Source organism: Miniopterus natalensis, chromosome 9, assembly GCF_054644295.1.
Source record: "Miniopterus natalensis isolate mMinNat1 chromosome 9, mMinNat1.hap1, whole genome shotgun sequence".
Lineage (NCBI taxonomy): Eukaryota > Metazoa > Chordata > Mammalia > Chiroptera > Miniopteridae > Miniopterus > Miniopterus natalensis.
The window spans coordinates 9,327,782-9,347,006 of NC_142089.1; the positions used below are offsets into that span (position 1 = coordinate 9,327,782).

Here is a 19,225-nt window from a genome sequence, read left to right on the forward strand (position 1 = left end):
GGTTCAGAAGTGGCCCCTTGCTCCGGCCTCCAGGCCTGCGGGAGGTGGGTGTGAGCCCCTCTCCGGTCCCTGTAGGTGCTGGGACCTGGGCCCAGATTCGATGGGAATATCACACCGAGTTTCCTGCTCACAGGCTTGTGACACTCATCTGCATTCATAGCACGCCACCCACAGTCACGTGGACATGTGCTCCAGTCTCAATGAATAGCACGTGTGCGCTGGCACACAGCCATGCTGGGACCTGGCCGGTGGGTACACACATGGTCTGTGACCTTGTGAGAACACATCCCATACAGCACAGGAGCACATGTGTGCATACACACACACTCACTCACACACACACACTCATACACTCACACAGAGGCAGGTGATCGACGGCTCTTTTGGGCTCAGTGGCGTTGAGGTCCCAGCATCTGGGAAAGAGAAGGCCCTCTGCCCTGGGGACAGGTGTCCCAGCGGTGCTGGGTATCAAAGGTCCCTTTCCAGGTGTCCTGACCCCTCATAACTCCAGGTCCTGCGGTGGAGCTCTCGGCCTCACTGGTGCCTGGCAGGAAGGCAGAAGGAAGAGGGACAGAAGCCTGGGGCTGCCCTGACCGCTGGCCGACCCTGCAAGTCCTCTGACAGCTGGCACGACCTGGGGCCACTGTGGTTTGGTTCAGAGGTGCCGGTGGGGCCCCTGGGTGCTGGTCAGCTGGGCCCTCATGGTCTGGATGCTGCCCAGAATCTTCTTCTGGTGGCCCATAAGGGTGATGCCCAGGGCACGCACATCCCTGTGAAGGAAGGGTGGTGCTGGTCAGGTGGGCCTGGGAGGCTGGGAGCCATGGAGACAGGGACATACTCATTCCCTGGAGCTGCCTCTGGCCCCCTGCCCTTTCCCTTTGCCCCTGCCCCCGGGAGACCACCACTTACTGGGAGTTCATCTGCAGCACCATGCCCAGAGAGGAGTAACCACCAGCGGCAAAGTGGTCCCGGTAGCGGCCCATGCGGATGGAGTCCAGCCAGTCCCCCACAGTGAGGCCCCCACTGCCACCCCCGCCCCCGCGTAGGTCAAAGCAGCTCCGGGCAAAGGCGGGGGCCGGGCACCTGAGGCACAGGGGCCCTTGGTAAGTGGCCTGCCAGGGCCTCTGCCTTTCTCAAGGGCCCTGGTATTAGCCACCCTCAGCCTCCACCCAGGCTCAGCAGCGGGCAAAGAGTTTGAGGGGCTAGACCCCAGGCTTGGAAGGAGAGGGCTGAGGAAGGCTCAGGTGGAACAGGGGTCAGGGCCCTGGGCCAACAGTCAGGGCAGGGCTGTCCCAAGGTTGGGACTAAGTCAGGGCAATGCTGGGAGGGCAGCAGGCTGGGTGGAGCTGGGGTGGGCACCAGGCACCTGCTGACAGTGGCTGTGGCCCTGAGACTCTCAGGATTTCGGATCAGCGCATCAAGGATGCTGACAATCTGGGAAAAGCGAGGCCGCTGAGCCCGGTCCTTGTGCCAACAGTCAAGCATGAGCTGGTGCAGGGCTTGGGGACAGCCCATGGGTGCCGGCAGGCGGTACCCCTCCTCCACGGAGCTGATGACCTGGGGAGGGGGAGCACAGCGCTGGGCTCGAGTCTGTCCTGCCCCCCAAGGCTCCAGCTGCCTCTGCCGGGCGAGGGTCCCACACTCACGTCCCGGTTGGTCATGTTCCAGTAGGGCCTCTCCCCGTAGGCTAGCACCTCCCACATGACCACACCAAAACTCCACACGTCACTGGCCGAGGAGAAGGTCCGGAAGGCGATGGCCTCGGGGGCTGTCCAGCGGATGGGGATCTTCCCTCCCTGTGATGGACACAGGAAAGTTGAGGGCTTCTCCTTAGGCCGAGCCAGGGAGCTGAACGCTGGGGTCCTGTTTCCCACTGGGGTCCTGCTAGGCAGTTCAGTGCAGAGAAGGGGCAGGACTTGCCTCAGGTAAAAGGCAACCCAGAAATTGCCAACTTCACTGAATGACAGGTGGGGGGGTCACCCTCTGTGCCACCCTGCCCCTCCCTGGGCCTATCGGAAAGGGGAGTGGGCCACGCACCGTGGTGGTGTAGGCGGCATCGGGGTCGTCCTCCAGTACCCTCGAGAGCCCGAAGTCGGACACCTTGCAGACCAGGTTGCCGTCAACGAGGACGTTGCGGGCGGCCAGGTCGCGGTGGACATAGCCCAGGTCTGAGAGGTAGCGCATGCCGGCGCCCACCCCTCTGAGCATGCCCACCAGCTGCGTGATGGTGAACTGGCTGTCGTGAGTCTGCAGAGGACACGGCTTGGGCTGCAGGAAGGCTCTTTGCAGTTTGCAAAGCGCTTCACTGCCTAGGAAGCCTGTGCCGGGTTAAGGTTTATTCCCAGGGTCTCGTTCATATTCACAGCAACTCTGAGAGGTGGGTGGGGCAGCGAGGACAGTTTATCCACTTTGCATAAGAACTGAAGGCCCAGAGAGGCTAAGCCCTGTGCCTAAGAGTACCCAGCAAATGAAGGGCAGGGAGGGCTGGGAATCTAGGGACTTCCATGCCTCCCATCTGGGTGGGGCCTGGGTCTCCACAGAGGCACCCTTCTTGGCCTGTGCCAGGCAGGGCAGCAGGGCCTCATGCGACACGGGGCTCTCATGTGATGGGGCTAAAAGGCAGTTTGACTGGCTGACCATTAAGACCCTGTACTTGGCTCCCCCTTCCCCAGGGCTGTTGGGTCCAAGCTCCCAGGGGTACTTGGAGGCCTTACATTATCTCCCAACACCCAGACTGAACTTCCCTCTCCCAGCCCACACAAAAGGTGCAGTGGGGCACGCACCCTCAGGAAGGCGTCCAGAGAGCCGTTCTCCATGTACTCGGTCACGATCATTGCCAGGCGGCCTGGGGAAGGGGATGGGGAAGCAGTGGCTCTTGGTGGAGGAATCAGGGCTGCTGATCAGAGACTCTAGGGCATGTCCCTCACCAGGAGCAGGGCCAGCACTGAGGGTCCGGGGAGCCTAGGGTTCCCCCTGGGGTCCCAGGCACTGGATTCCCTTCTGGATGGAGTCATCGGGGTGGTGTGCGGATGGACCCAGAGCCCTGTCCCAGGCAATAGGGGCCCTGCAGGGTGAGGCTGCCTGCCCCTGGTACCTACCACGCGTAACGACACCTTCGAGGCGGATGATATTGGGATGGTCAAACTGACCCATAATGGACGCCTCACTGAGAAAGTCCCGCCGCTGTCTCTCTGTGTAGCCGGCTTTGAGGGCCTTGATGGCCACAGGCATGTCCCGCTGCCCTGGCACCCGCAGCCGCCCATAGCAGACTTCCCCTGACTCTCCTGTGGACCCCAAGTGGGGCAGGCAGGGAGAGGGCAGTGGGACCCTGCTCCCTCAGCCCGGGCCCCCGCACTCCCCCAGCCCCACACACGGGAGTGCCCCCGTGGACTGGCCATATCAGGCTCCTCAGCTCCCCTCTCCCTCTGCCCTGGGTGCCCCTCCACACTGTCCCTCCCCTCACAGTCCCTGAGGCTCACCGGAGCCGATGATTTTCTCAATGTGGATCCTGGAGGCCTCGATCTCTCGGGTGAAATTTCGGCCTGCCCGGCCCGGTTCCTCATAGGTGTGGGGTTCTGCATAGAACTGGGGCTCCGGGATCTTCCCCCGGGGGTGGTGCAGGGGCAGGAAGACAGGTGGAGGTGCTGAGGGGCCAGGGCAGAAGGGCCTTCAGTGGGGCCCGGGGGGCCTTCCCCTCCCAGTATCCCATGGGTCTGAGGGTCGGGTGAGGAGTGTCTCTGAGACTCTCAGGATGCGGTGGCAAACACTAGGTGCCCAATAAATGCTTGCCAAGTGCAAGTAGGGTCTCTATGGAGTAGCTCTGGAGTCTCTAGGGGCCTTTGGGGTCTCCAGTGAGTTTGGAGCATGTCTGTCATTTTCTGGGGTCACTTCTAGAGTCCTGAGGTCTTTCTAAATTGTTCTGGGGCAGGAATGTGGCAAAAAGATTACATCACAAGTGCCAATTTAGATTAAAGTGGTTCTCTTGACAACTCCCCTTCCCCTTTCAGGGCAACACCTGACAGCCCGGCCCTTGGCCCTGCGTTAAGAAGGATTCCAAGGCTGCATTCAGGCTGAATGGGAATCAGTACCATGACTGATATAAATGTCTACATGGGCACGAAAGTGGGGTGTGGAGGAAGATTTCCCCAAATTTGCCTTGTTTTTCTGGGGTCTCTGCAGGGTCCTGAAAAAACTCTCGCTTGTAGGGGTTCTTGTCCAAGAATATATGAACCTCCCTGAGCTTGTGCACAAAACTGTGTGTGAGCGCACGCATGTGTGCACTTCCCTGGGGAGAGGGACTCTGGCATCCGGGGCGGGGTCTGTGAGCCCACAAAAGGTGAACAGCACTGCACCTATGGGTCTCAGCTCTCTGTGATGTCCTACCGTCTACCTCTGGGGCTCTGGTCATTTTCTATGAACACCTTTCTCCTTCCCACCGTGACCTCCTCTTTGCCCTCAGGTCCCGGGGCCCCTGCACTCACCCTGCCCGTTCTGATAGTGCATCTTCTCCTCATCTGAGTCCTGGAAGGCCTTGCTGTAGCCACAGTGCCTGTGGAGGGTGGGCATGGCTCTGCCGAGGCCATACCTCCCTAGTCCCAGCCCGGACCCGACCCCAATCAGGGACAAGTCAGGACTCCCCTTCCCCTTTCAGGGCAACACCTGACAGCCCGGCCCTTGGCCCTGCTCGGGATAGTCCCCACTCTCGGGCTCTCAGCTTGGCTTAACTGTGATGTCCTTGACATTTATAAACCCTTTGTAATTTACACAGGTGAGTCCACTTGGCCCTCCCAGCAAATTCTGTGGGTTATTAGCTCCGTTTTATAGGAAACTGTCCCTGGTGGAGGGGTTGAAAGATGACCTCAGCAGGCCCCTTCCCTTCCCTGGGTCTGTTTTTCCATCTTTTGGACAAGCCTCTGATTCTCGCTGTCTGGGATCCCAAGTCCACATGAGCACTGTGCCCCGCCCCCACCTCCTCTGGAATGGAGCGGGAGACAGGAGAGAGACCAAGAGCATGGTGTTTCGTGCTGACAGACCTGGGTTCAAGTCCCAGTTCTGGCCTCTATTTGGCAAGTGGCCTAACCTCTCTGATCTCCAATGTACTCATCTGCAAAATGAGGTCAGAATCTCAACCTCACTGGGGTATCATCAGGATCAAATGAGATGAAGGTGGCTGTTGAAGGGCTTGAGTAGCCCCATGAACAATGGTGCCATGTCCTAAGATGGGGAAGCCTGCGGGGGTGCAGGTTTGGGGGGCTATTTGTCTAAAGCACATCCGAGTGGAGATGGGAGTGGGCAGCCTCACCTCGGGGGAGAGGTCTGTGCTGGTGACATAAACTTGGGGATGTCAGCCTGAAAGTGGAATTCAAAGCCAAGGGCCCTGATAAGGTCACTCAGGAAAGATGGACCTAGATAAATGGGAAAGAGAGAAGGACCGGGGACAAGCCCAGGGTCCTCCAGTCTTTATAGGTTGTTTGGAGAGGAGGGGCTGGCAGAGATAGAGGGCAGGCCAGATGTGGGCAAAACTAGGGGGTGGGTGGGCAGGGAAGGCAAGAGAAAAGTGTCCCTTCCAAGTAGGAGGAAAGAGCCCCGCCCCAGGCCCTGGCAGGAAACCCAGCGCTCCAGGGAGGGCCTTGGGCCCAGGACCACCCACCTTTTCTTGCAGATGAGCAGGAGCAGGAGCACGACCAGGCCCGAGATGAGTGTCAGGCAGATCCAAACGATGGTCCGGGTGTCATAGTGGGGCCCTGCAGGGAAACCGGGGTGCGGGGCTCTCAGCCTTGGCCTCGGGCCCAGGGCTCTGGTGGCTCTCCCTGCACCTGGTGGGCAGCCTCCTCAGTCTCCTCAGCCCAGAGTCAGGATGCAGGTCTCCTCCTCTGACTCCACCTCCCCTCTACCTAGCTTCTCCTTCAAGACCCTGCTGCTGCAGGCTTCCCACCTCCGGGCTTCCACTTCCTGGGGCTGTGTGACCAAGGGGGAGTTGCTAGACTTCTCCCTGGAGGGTGCCCGATTGCCTGGAGATGGGGCAGGGGTGCTCAAGGCTGACTATGCCGGCTTGATGAAACCCACATCGATGGGCCCCCACCCTCAGGGCTTCTGATTCAGTGACTCAGCATTTCTGGCAGCTCCCAGGTGCTGCTGATGCTGCTGGTCCCAGACCACACTGTGGGAACCACTGTTCTGGAGGCGGGAAGATACTGGGGAAGGGGCACAGAATTTGTCCCCAAAAGGACCATGTTAAAATCCTGCTTTGCCGGGTAAGTTTGGGCAAATCACTTGACTGCTCTGACCCTCGTTCCCCTTGTCTGTAAAATGGGGGTGTGGATAATGCCAACTCCCTAGAGGGTCCCTGGGACATGAGAAGATTGTCCTGCTAGCAAAGGGCATCATGGTGCCTGCAAGTCACACTGATCTTCAGTAAAAGCCAGTATTTGTGGCTGTTGCGAGCTTGGTTGCCTTGGGCAAGTCACTTTCCTTTTCTGAGCCTCAGTTGTTTTCAGCTGTGAAAATGCCAACTCAGCACAGGCACGAGGTGGGCAAATTCCCTTCCTCTGGCCTGGCCCAGCTCCCTTGCCCTCCCAGCTCCCTGCACTCACGTGGTTTCCCGGTCTCCACCTCCATGGCCTGGCTGAAGCGGCCGCAGCCTGCTGAGGTGCGGGCTCGGACCTGGAACACGTAGCGGGTGCCGGGCTTAAGGCCCGAGACGGTGGCCCTGGTGGTGACAGCCTTGAGAGTGGAGTAGCTCTGCATCTCCTTGTCCTGTCCGCGGGAGGGGCAGTCAGCCAAGGGTACCCTGCCCGGCTCCCCCCCCCCCCCCCCAGAGGCTGGTACCTTCTCGTAGTACTTGATCTCGTACTCCAGTATGATGCCGTTGGGCTGTTCGGGCTCCTGCCACAGCAGCGAGACGCTGGTCTGCCCTGCCCACTCCTGGCGGATCACCACCACCTGGGACGGGGCTAGGGAGGGAGGCCGGCCTTGATCAGATGGGCAGATGGGTGAGCACTGGGGCTGGCCTCTGTCCCACCCCTTCCCAGGCCCTGCTCGGGCCTGCTCAGCTTGCTGGCTGTCATGCCTCTGCCCCAGGAGAGCCACCCCCCTCCAGTCTCCCTGGTCAGTTACCTGGGCTCTGCACAGCCTGCCTCTGGTCTGGGATGCTGAGGGCTTGACCCAGACAAGGCCTGAGGGCCCCAGCTTTCACTGTACCCTCCTTCTCTCTGGCCAGGCCCCTCCACTGTGAGTGCAGGACCCCAGCAGCCCCAGCGAGCAGCCGCTTCCAGCCACCCTGGGGCTGTCACCTGAGGTCTCTATCTCCCTTCCCCCAGCCCCAACCCCCTGCCTGGCGGCTCTCAGGAGGGCCTGGGGGAGGGGGGCATGAAAGGAAGGAACTGTAACCTCACTGTCAGGTTTGGAGGGTTGACCGGACAGGACAGCTCTGGATGCTTTGGGAAGGGACATGAGCCAAGCCCGCCCCATCTGACCTCAAGTATTCTTGCGGTCACACTCAGATACCCATTCACCCCCCACTCATTGATCGATTCACCCATTCCCTCCTCCATCCATTCCCTCCCTCCCCCGTGTCCAGCACAATTGTCCTGGAGGGAGGTCTGCTGCAGAGTGTCAGATACAGACCCAGCCACAGGCAAACAGGGAAGTGCCAACCCCCTCCTCCCTGTCCCTCTGGCTCGCAGGCCGCCTCTTCCCCCTCTGCTCACCCCCACACCTCCTGCATCCCCCACCTGCCTCATATCTGGGCATCTTGTCTCCTGGCAGGCCTGGGAGTCCTCTGAAGGCAGGGGCCACACACAGTGGGTGCCCAATAAACGTTGTGGATGACTTTGACATGAAAAATTAAGGAGCAACTCCAGAGTTAAGTTGGAAGGTGTGGTACACAGGTGACCCCACAGCCTGGGACTCACAGCCCGGCCCCTCTCTTGCTGGCTGAGGCCATCACTGTCTCATGGCTGCAGCTTCCCATCCAGACGGCAGTTAAGCTAGAGACAGTGGGCACCCCTGCCAGGAAGAGGCGAGGATCAGATGAGACCATTGTATGCAAGGGACTCACGGGGCCAGGGGTACTAATGTGTCTTAAAGAGGAAGAAATTTCCAAGACAAGAGGCGTGAGTGGGGAAGACACAGGGGGAGATCAGAGCTCCAAGGTGGGAGGGGAATGGGCACCAGAGAGGGTTGCAGGAAAAGGGGTTGTGGAGAAGAGGTGAGGGCAGGGAGAAGAGCAAGTGGCCTCGGAGGACAAATCTGGACGATTCGCTCAGGGCTGTTGAGCTATGGGGACTCTCCCGTGTCCCTAGGATTTCCTGAACACCTACCACAGGCCGGGCACTGGGCTAGGACCTGGGGAGGCTGCAGTGCCCAAGACAGCCTTCAAGGGGCTAAGGTTTACAAAGGGAGACAGTAAATAAGAAAACAAATCAATGTATCACGACAGGTTGGTGAAGTGCCATGTAAGACGTGAAGAGGGAGCTGTGATGGAAAGGACCTCTCACAGGGGCCAGGAGGGAACCGGGCCACGCCAGCTGGGCTGGCTAGGGTAGGCCTCCCTGAGGTGGGGATGCCAGTTGAGCTGAGGACTGAAGGAGCCAGCCGTGGGGGTGTCACAGGGAGGAGTGTCACTGCGATGGAAAAGCAAGGCCAAGGCCCAGGGAGGGGAAGGGCTTGGTGTCTTCAAGGATGGGGACTGGAGGCCAGTGTGGCCGAAAGGCGAGAGTGGGTGGGGTGAGGCCGGAGAGGCAGACAGGGGCGCATCGCATTAATAACATTACATAGATTTAGGCAACCAACCAAATGGGAGGATATTTGCAAACCATACCTCTGATGAGGGGCTAATATCCAAAATATATAAAGAACTCATGCAACTCAACAACTACAAAAACAAACAGTCTGATTCAAAAATGGGCAGAGAACCTGAATAGACGATTCTCCAAGGGAAACACAGATCGACGGCCAACAGATATACAAAAAGATGCTCAACATCACTATTATACGGGAAATGCGCACCAAAACCACAACGAGACACTGCCTCACAGCTGTTAGAATGACTATTATCAATGAGACAAGAAATAACAAGTGTTGAATAGGGTGTGGAGAAAAGGGAACTCTCACATTTTTAAAACTCACTTAGGATGTGGTGTGAGAACCAATTATGGGGCGAAGTGGAAGGGGGCCCCTATGGTTGTCCAGGCAACACGTGATAGGGACATGGGCGGTGCTATGGATGTAACTGTGTCCCCCTACCCTGCCAAATTCATATATTGAGGCCCAAACCCCCAGTGTGATAATTGGAGCTGGGACCTTAGGGAGGTGATTAGGTTTAGATGAGGTCATGGGAGGGGGGGGCCTCATGATGGGATTAGTGCCTTTATAAGAAAAGACACCAGAGAGTCCTCCCTCTCTCCCCGTCCCTCCCTCCCCTTCTCTCTCTCTCTCCCTCTCTCTCTCCCTCTCTCTCTCTCTCTCTCTCTGCCATGTGAAAACACAGTGAGAAGCCAGCTATCTGCAGGCCAGGAATAGGGTTCTCACCAGGAACCAAATCTGTCAGCGCCTTGACTTTGGACTTCTGGTCTCTAGAACTGGGAGGCATTTCTGTGGTGTAAGCCACCAGTCTGTCGTATTTTGTTATGGTGGCCCAAGCAGACTAAGATAGATGGAGCTGGTGGGGAGACGGACCGTGGAGATGGTCGTGTTGAAGGGAGACCCAGCGAGACCAGCTGGTGGATGGATGTGGCATGGAAGAGAGAGTGTCAGGGGTTTCGGGCTTGAGTAACCCCATGAACGGTGGTGCCATTGCCTAAGACGGGGGCCTAAAACACATCCGAGTGGAGATGGGAGTGGGCAGCTAGACCTCAGGGGAGAGGTCTGTGCTGGTGACATAGATTTGGGGTAATAGTGACTCAAATCCACAGGCCCTGATAAGGTCATTCAGAAGAGATGGACCTGGGTGCACAGGAAAGAGAGGGGGGTCTGGGCAGAGGGGCCGGCAGAGGTGGACGACAGGCCAGTGGTGTGGCCAAAAATGGGGGGGCAGGGCAAGGCCGGCAGGAGAAGAGTGTCTCTTCCAAGGAGGAAAGAGGCAGAGACACAAGTGCCCCGCCCCGGGGGTGCTGAGTTTCTGTGGTCAGCTGGGAAAGACGCCTGCCGGAGTTGCTCGAGGAGGCCCGCGGAGGGCAGCGGGCGCAGATACGGCGGCACAGAAACTCTTTCCAGGAGTTTTCACGCGAAGAGAAACGGTCTGGGGCTGGAAGGGAGTAGGGTTCAGGGCAGGGTTTTCCTTGCTAATGATGGGGGTGTTGAATGGTGGGTTCTCCGCTCCATCCTTACCCCCGAACAGCCAGCACCTGTGCCAGTCCCCCAGCCACAGGTGCGTAAGGCAGGGCCCCGAGCACCGGGCACAGGGCTCTGTCCCTCACTGTGTGGCCGGCGCAGAGCACGGAGCTCAGCATTTAGTAGGTGCTCCACCAGTGCAGGTCGAATGCAGGAGTCTCTTAAATGCATGAAGCTCTGGCATGAGGGAGGGTGGCCTGGGGCTCAGAGAAGGGAGGCCTGTCTCAGCTGGGAGTGAGACAGGTATGGGTTCGAATCCTGACTCCTGCTTCCTATGCAGTGACACTGGGTGGCACTTCGCGCCTCAGTTTCCTCCTCTGTGACATGGTGAGAGTGGGGTCTGCTGGCCTGCGTGGTTGAGGGGAAGGCAGGATGGGGAGCTGTCAGGGTCCAGACCACACGTGAGGGTGGCTGCTGACAGGGAGGCTGCCATGGTGGGCTCTTAGGCCAGGCTGTCACTGGACAGGCAGGTCCCACCAGAATTTGGAAAGAAAGAGGTTCCAGAAGCTAACTTCAGCCCAACAACTGGCTAGGATCAGAGAGATAAATGGCTGGTGTTGTCCAAACCAGAGACCAAATCCATCCCGAGCAGAGTGGCGGCTCTTCTGGAAAATGATAATCAGAGTGATTGCATCTTTCAACGACATTTATTGAGCACGTACCGTGGACCAGGTGCTGGGCTAAGCATTTTCGTTTCCTTCATTTAAGCCTCGTATCAGTACCTGAGGCAGGTACTATGCATGCCAGTGCACCAGGGAGGAAACAGAGGCAGAAGGAAAGTTCTGGAACCCAGGCCTATGATGGCCGTGATCACCTGCCTCTGTGCTTTCTGGATCATAGGATGCGTTCTACTTTTCTGAGGGAGCCTGTAGCTGCAGGTCCTGGCGAGGTGGGCAGGGCCAGAAGAATGGGAGAGCCTCGCCCAGGACCACAGCAAGCCCGTGGCAGCGCTCGGACGCCTGGGAGGGCGAGGGGCCCGGGAAGCTGGGGGCACGGAGCGTCTCCGCCTACCTGCCTGGTTCGTGGTGATGTTGACGACTGCGGCCTGGCGGGGCTCGGGGCTCAGGTCAGACACACCATTGACAGCCTCGATCCAGAAGGAGTAGTTCATGTGGGCCAGCAGGTTGGCCACCAGCAGGCTGGCCTGAACCAGGCTGGTCTGCTGGGGCACGAAGCGGGTGCCACTCCCACACTTCTCACAGTGACCCAACGCCCAGGGACAGCGGCGGCACACGGCATTGTAGGTGATGTCACTGCGGCCACCTGGGTCGAGCGGAGGGGCCCACTCCAGGGTCACAGATGTCCCATTCACGCTGGAGATCAGGTTCACTGGTGCTGAGGGCGGCCCTGGGGAGCAGAGAATGACTGGTGGGGTGGGGAGTATTTATTTGGGGTGGTCCAGTTTCCCTCCCACCAGACCAGGGAAGGTCTCTGGTCCCCCATGATATTTGGGAATCCCTAAGGATAATGTCACACCTACTCCATCCTCTGGAACCTCCCCAAGGGCAGAGGCAGTGTCCCTGCCACTGGACTAGGACCAATGTCACAGTCTGGGCACAGAAATCTAAGGCCCCCCTTCCTCCACTAGACCGCAGGGATCCTGGGGTTTGTGCTTCCCAAAGTTTTAACCAGAGACAGAGAGAGACTGCATAGGCCCGGGGTGCCTGCAGCAGCCACCCTGGGTGTGAAAAGTCCCCGTCATTTGTGCCCCACACTCCAGTCCTTAACCCCCCTATGCCGAATTTAATGTAAATGCCGCTGAGCACTTGCCTAGAATAGAGTGGAGGCCCCAGGAAGCCCCGAGAGTGTCCCCAACCCTCCCTCCCCCACGATGAGAGCCCCAGTCTGGGCAGTACAAGGGCCTTGGAGAGAAGAGTGGAGCTGGGGTGGGCCCCTGGGGGTGGGCATTTGAGCCAGGAGGGCCTGGGCCTCAGAATTCCAACTCTTAGGAAGGCGATCTTAGGTCTTAAGAAAACAGAACCGTAGGATCTCAGAATCATGGAGAACCTTCGGATCTGAAGGGTAGGGAATACTAAAAGCCCAGTCTTAAGATTTCTCGAAACTGGATTGTGAATTTGGAGAGAAATTCACTCCAGCCAGCTGAGGGCAAGTGTCTATGACCTAGACAGAGATGGGCTCACCTGGTCCCAGAGCACAGAGTTGTCACCACGTCACTCAGCCCCAGCAGGTCCCACATGGGTGAATGCACAGGTCTGTGTGCGTGTGTGTGTGTGTGTGGGGGGGGGGGGGTACGAATACACTTGGGCCTTCACTTGCCATGTGCAAGGATCCTGGGGCTGGGTGGTGATGGAGGTGGGGGAAGGGAAAGATGGGGATCAGGTTAGGGTAAATTCTGGGGCAAAATCAGTCAGAACAATACCCCTGCCCCCACCACAAGAGCCCAGAATTGGCAAATGGGGGGGGCTGAGCTGGCTGCAGCCCCTCCCCAGCTGGGATGAAAGGGCGAGAGGCCCCCTTCAGGCTAGGGGACAGGAGGCAATGCAGGAGCCATGTCAGCAAAAAGTCCAGACAGTCCCATAGCTACTGTAGGTGTGACGCCAGGCTCCTCTGGAGTCCCCTGGGGTGCCCAGAGCACGCGCACAACCACACCTGCTCTTCTAGGCACGCTTCCCCTGTAGGGCCAGGAGTGCACACGCTGAGCTCACGAGGGGTGTCTGTTCAAGCTCTCCCCTGAGATAGGAGCCCCTACAGGTACTCAGACATGTGCACAGGCCCCCGAAGAACCCCTTACACACACGGCTCTGGGGCGCAGGGAAGGTACTCACGGGTGCAGGCTGCAGACGGCGGGTCCAGGGCTGCGCGGAAGTAGCTGAGGTCACAGCGGCAGGCCTGGGTGGCAGGGGTGGCAGAGTGGCTGTGGGGAGGGCAGCGGGCACAGAGCTGGTCCCCAGGGGCTGATTTGTAGAAGCCCAGCTCACAGGCTGTGGAGGAGAAGGTGACTACAGATTAGCCAGCTGGTCTCGGGGACAACTCTTACTCTGACCCGGGCTTCCTGGCGGGTTCCTCGGGGGACAGAGATGCAGACCTTCAGCATCACCCAGGTCCTACCCTCCGTTGTGAGGGAGGGACTGACGCACAGAGAGGACCTGCGACCTTCACAGGGTTGCACAGCAAGTACAAGGCTGAGCTGAGGCTGGGACCTGACACCCAAGTCCCAGCCCCAAAGGCGGCACCGGGAGGAGCCTCTCCTCCGACAGGCCCTCCCACCAAGGCCCTGTCTCCATCCTGATTCTGTCCTTCACAGGACACTGGTCTTGAGTGAGATGCCAGCCTCAGGGGCAGGGGCCAAGAGGCTAAGAATCAAAGGGGAGCCAAAACCCCAGGGATGTCACTTGGGTTGGGTGTGAAAGAGGGACAGGGAGTGAGAGTGGGAAGGAACTGACGGGAAAAGACACGTGTGATAAGAATTAGAAGAGTGAGGGCGGGAGGGGCTGGAAGTCTGTGTTTTATAAGCTCCCCATGCGACGCTGACTGCTCAGGAACTGTAGGCCCCCAGCCCCTCTCAGATCCCATGTCACTGTCACCATGTCACTGGCACCGTGGCTGCAACAGCCTTGTCTCCTATGCGGCCCTCCCTCCAGCCCCTGCCTCATCTCTCACCTGGATGCGCTCAGCAGCCTCCACACCCGGCCTCCAGGCCCACACCCCCCCAATCCCAGTGGCAGGGTGATCACTCTTCATCCCTCCAGGATGTGAGAGCACCTGCTCTGTGCCAGGCAGATCTGGGTGCTGGAGACACGCCATGAACAAGATCCACACAGTCTCTGCCTTCAAGGAGTGGCATTGGGGTGGGGAAGACACAGTGAACAGGCTGAGATATTTCCAGGAAGGAAACAGAAGATGCACTGGCCAAGGGTAAATGGTGGGGGGACCTATCTCCCCCAGGATGGAGACAGGAGATAGTATTTGAGTTGTGGCCTAAAGGACGAGAATGAATCGGCCGTGCAGGGACTGGGGGTACTCTGGGGCTCCCTATGATGACACCTGACTGTCAATGCCAGTTCAAATCCTCAGGGGCTCCCATGGCCTAAACCATAAAGCCTGGCACTCAGAGCCCTCCCTGCAGCCTCCTTCAGTGCCACCGCTCACTCGTCACCCTCATGCAGAACCAAAGGACTGGTCATTCCTCAGACCCAGCAGGTTGTTTCCTTCCTCAGGGCCTTTGCACATGTCGTGCCTTCTTCCTGGGATGCCTTTTCTCCTCTGTCAACCTGTCAAACTCTTTCAAGATTCATTCTAACTATCTCTTCGATGAAGCCTTTTCAGACCTCTCCACACCTCCACATGTACACACACACACACACACACACAGAAGTGACCACTGCCCTCTCTACTTCCACAGTCCCTGCTCAGTCTCATCCCCTGTAACACTATGGCTGTTACGATTTATCTGTGTGCCTGACTCTCCTCCTATACCAGGAGGTCCTGTGGGCAGATCCTTGTAACTAAGGCCCCAGGACTGTCACATTCATCTCAAAGTTCCTAGCATCTGGTCCAGGAGCTGCCAGTGCTCGTGGGATTTTTCAAAGTGAGCTAATCCCACCATCATCTGCTCTGGGCAGAGACCCCAGGGGTGCAGGAGGAGCAGATGCCGCCTGGCCAGGGAGCTCCCAGCTCCATCCATGGAACTGAGCTCCCCTGCAACAGGGGCCACCAGGAAGCTCTCGGGGATCTCTTTCCACTAAGCCCTGTTCTGGAAAACTCAGGGCTTGAGAGGAGCTCCACTTGAAAACACATTACGTCAGTTTAAAAAAATCATCTCTCTTTATTATAATAGATTAAATCAAGTTAATTTGTAAAATTCTACTAACTTGAGAGAAAACCTGAAATCTAGAGAAAGGATAATGTCCTTAAATTGCTTCAGAGACCCAGAGGCCGTGGAGCTAGAAGGAGCTTCTAGGCTGGGAAGTTGAGGGAAATGCGCCCAGGTTTTTTTGTTCGTTTTTAAAAAATATTTTTATTGATTTTAGAGAGAGGAAGGGAGAGAGATAGAAACATCAATGATGAGAGTCATTGATCAGCTGCCTCCTGCACGCCCCCTGCTGGGGATCGAGCCCGCAACCCGGGCATGTGCCCTGACCAGGAATCAAACCGCGATCTCCTGGATCCTAGGTCGATGCTCAACCGCTGAGCCACACCAGCCGGTCTGTGCCCCAGTTATCTTCCCTACTCCTCTTGGGGAGGCCCCGAGGGGGCTCAAGCCTGATGGAGGCTGAGAGCTTGGAAATGTGGGGGCTCCTACTTGACACCCTGTGACCTCACCTCCTCTTCCCAGAAGCCCCCAGGAGGCCCAGTCCTGGGCACAGCCCAAGAGCTTCCTTCTGAGCCCAGGAAGCAGGCTTTGCACGCGGTCAGTAAATGTTTGTTGAATGTTGTTGAGCCAAATGACAGTAATCCTCGCTGTAATCATCGGGTCCTCGCTGATTAGCATCTCAGGGGCTGTGTGCGTATTCTGTCCCTCAGTTATCCCTGCGCCCAAATCCACCGAGCTGCTATGGACCCGAGCTAAGCAGGAGCTAGTCCAGTTCTCAAGGAGCCTCGCAGTGAGGGGCAGACAAGGACACGTGTGGTGACATCCTGGTGTGATGGGTGGCACGAAGGAAGCACGTGACAGCCTCAGTCCCTGAGTCCCTGACCATTTGGAATTTATCTAATCTTCGTTAGTTAAGATAAGGACCGTGGGTGCAGGCTGCCCGGGTTCCTTTTCTTGTCTAACCTCTAGGCTAAGTGACATTGGGCATGTTGCTGGGCCTCAGTTTCCTCATCTGTAAAACGGGGCTCCTAAGGCTGTTGTGAAGATGATATGACCGCATACATGTGAATTCATGCTAGGGTGAGCCTGGCACCTATTATTAAGATTCTATGCAGTCGGTATTAATACATCCATTTGGCAGACAGGAAACAGAGGCTCGGAGAGCTTGAGTGCCTCATCCTAAGTCCCCCAACCCCCGCATCCAGAAGGCAAACCCAGGTCGGGGAGCCTCAGGCGCCGTCCCTGGCCTTCGAGATGGCCCCGCCACTCTGCCGCTCACCAGTGGGCGGTTCTCACGCGCACCACTAATACCCATATGGCTCAAACATGTCAAGGCCAGATTAATCCGCGCAATGAAATAAAATAATCTTTAATAAGAATACTAATCACCAGGCCTCAGGGAGCCCAGAGACCTGGAAGCAGAGCCGAGAATGAATGGCCGAGACAGATGGAGCAGCTCTGGGCTGGGGCCCGGCCCTGCCCGGCGACCCAGGGCGCTTCCGGAGCCCGCGTGCGCCTGGCCCGTGTGGGCCGCGGGCCAGGAGGGGCTCCTGCCCCTGCCGAGGGCACCTTGCCCAGGCCGCCTGTCAGGCCAGCAGGTGCCCGAGGCCCCGGCCACCTCTCTCTTCTCCCCTGCGATGAGCTCGAGATTTGACAAATAAGGTGTCTGCCGGTGGACGACCAAAGGAAATTAATTCTAAATCAGATTTTAAACACAGGAGGCAAAAGAGCTCCACGTTCATGCTCCCCCCTCCAAAATGAGGCTCTGGTATTTATAGAAAGATGATTAGGGCCACGGAGGGTGATTTATAGTCTGTGTCCAGGTGACAGGAAGGACAGCAACTGGGACTTCAGACTCAGGGCTGCTGCTCCACTGGATGTTCTCAGAGGTCCTTCCCCTTCCTAGAAGGGGGGTAGGAGGGGAGAGCAGCAGGTGTTGGGAGAGGTCACTGGGTCAGGAACTGTGAGGCCCAAGGAGCTTTCTGGTCGGGGAGCTGATAATCACAGCTCCTAGCTGTGTGTCCTTGGGCCAGTCACCTCACCTTTCTGGGCCTCCATTCCCTCACTGGTAACCTGGATTAGTGCTGCATGGCTGACATCCTTCTGTGGCCTGAGGGCAATCTCAGTAAGGTCTCTAAAGAGCTCCGTGACCAGGTAGGTCCATTCTTAGCAAGCTCCAGCCCTTCCTCTCCTCACTGCTCAGAGAGAACCACCCAACGCAGAAGGCCAGGGGCCCCATGACCTCAAGGGGTCCCACTCAGGTTGGGTAGAGGGGCCACAGCTCTGAGAGAACCCCCTCAAGTAGCCCAGGACACGCACCTCCATCTGTTCCCAGCTCATCTATCCCCATCTCCCCACTCTCAGGCTACCCCGAGGAGGGGGAAGGGATGGGGGACATGGGCCGGGCCTCAGTGTTGGTCCCGTGCTGCTTCAAAGGGGGTTACACAGACAAGCACAGAAGCCCACCGGCAGCTGAGGAAAGTCTCCTCCTGCCACTTAAAACTGGCATTCTGTCCTTAAACCTCACTGCCCGCAGTGCACTATGAATAAATATTTTTATAAAACCTGTAATTATCTTGCAACTGGCATAATTATGTTGTATTGTGATTTAAATGTAAAATTCAAAATATGCAGCAATTCCCTGACCCTGCTTTGCCATCTCTTTATTTTTTATTGATGCGCCAGCAGCGCCAGGAAGTGGGAGTGGCCTTGGTCTCTCCTGGCCCCGGGAGGTCCTGCTGCTCAGGATGTGGGGTTTCCACCACGAGCCCTGCCCTTGACATGCTGTGGGACCTTGGGCAAGATGCATTCCCCCTCTGGGCTCCACTTTCTGCCTCTGTCAAATAAGGAGGCAGGAGCAGTACCCGAGAACTCTGAGCGAGGCCTCAGCCCTGAAGTCAGGAGGACTAGCCTCCCTCCTACAGGCAAGCGCATCTCAGGGGACACAGGACGAGCAAGTGACTTCCTGTGCTCAAGGGCCAAATCCAGAGGGAGGGCAGCGGCTGACCTTGAGCAGATACCCACGGCCGGTGAGCCAGTGACTGTGTGAATGTTACCCAGGGAGGAGGGAAGCAGCGCTTCGTGGACAGAGAAAGCAGCTGGTGCTCTGGAGTGAGACACCTGAGATCAGATCCCTCCTGTACGACCGAGGCTGAGGGGGCTCAATGTCTTGCATCTGTAAGATGGGGACATAATACTTAGCTTCGGGAACTACTGTATGAATGAGAAACTTCATGAACTCCCCGAAGGCAGGGACTCCCTGTACCTGTATCCCCGGTGCCTCAGACACAGAAAGATGCTCGACAGAGTGACTGACTGACATGATGTGTAAGAGTCACTTATTAAGTGCCTGCCACATAACAAAAGCTCAAAAAATTGTTGCTAAAGGACTTTATTATCCCCATCAGAATGAGGGGGTGTTGGAGTGGGCCAGGCATAGGTTAAAAGCCTACCCCTGGCTCAGGGCAAGACAGACCTAGGTCCCAGCTCCACCTTCTACCAGCTGTGAGACCTCAGTAGGTGACACTACATCCTGAGCCTTGGTTTTCCCATCTATAAAATGGAATTATAATACCTGCCTTGCTACAATGAGCAAATGAACTGATGTGAGGAATCCCCTTGCAAGCTGTCAAGGCAACAGGGATGCCTGTTGTTATTATTACCTAGGGGGAAGTTGAGAAATACAGGGATGTCTGTGCTAGGAACTAAGAGAGGCTGCAGACCTGGGGAGCCTGGCACACTAGGCCAAGGGTAGAACAAATCCAGAAAGAGGCAGATGTCACAGAAGGTGCTTTGAGGTATAGGGTCCAGGAGAGGTGAAGACTCGTAATAGCTGGGAGTGTGAAGTAAGATTTCTTAAGGAAACCAGAGAGCCTCCGAGAGGGTCTGGAAAGGGCCTGGTAGCTGGATGGAAGATCCTAGTCCCAGAGAATGACCTTGGTCCCCACAGCAGGCTTCACTGTGCTCTGAGTGGCTGAGCTGCCATGTGTCCAGCCCCCAGGGAGGCCAAGGGAGGGCAGAGGGCAACCAGGCTGAGGCCAGTAACAGCTGTAGTACCAGCTGTCTGGTCACAACTGCTCTCCCAGTGTTCCCAGGCTCTCAGGATGCTCAGCTGCACTG

The 19,225-nt window shown here is 57.5% G+C and overlaps 1 protein-coding gene across 1 annotated transcript in view; it reads right to left on the minus strand.

Moving 5' to 3' along the window:
- Positions 1-655: 655 nt before the first annotated feature.
- EPHA8 (EPH receptor A8) overlaps positions 656-19,225 on the minus strand; it is a 30,198-nt gene continuing 11,628 nt past the window's right edge. The window contains exons 4-17 of the mRNA XM_087820799.1: positions 13,119-13,274; positions 11,344-11,679; positions 6,829-6,953; positions 6,594-6,756; positions 5,651-5,744; positions 4,482-4,549; positions 3,480-3,644; positions 3,099-3,284; positions 2,784-2,845; positions 2,038-2,247; positions 1,647-1,796; positions 1,367-1,557; positions 910-1,083; positions 656-770 (exon numbers count right to left, since the gene is read on the minus strand). Of these exons, the coding sequence (XP_087676925.1) occupies positions 656-770; positions 910-1,083; positions 1,367-1,557; positions 1,647-1,796; positions 2,038-2,247; positions 2,784-2,845; positions 3,099-3,284; positions 3,480-3,644; positions 4,482-4,549; positions 5,651-5,744; positions 6,594-6,756; positions 6,829-6,953; positions 11,344-11,679; positions 13,119-13,274 (2,195 nt within the window). The remainder of the gene's footprint in view (positions 771-909; positions 1,084-1,366; positions 1,558-1,646; positions 1,797-2,037; positions 2,248-2,783; positions 2,846-3,098; positions 3,285-3,479; positions 3,645-4,481; positions 4,550-5,650; positions 5,745-6,593; positions 6,757-6,828; positions 6,954-11,343; positions 11,680-13,118; positions 13,275-19,225) is intronic.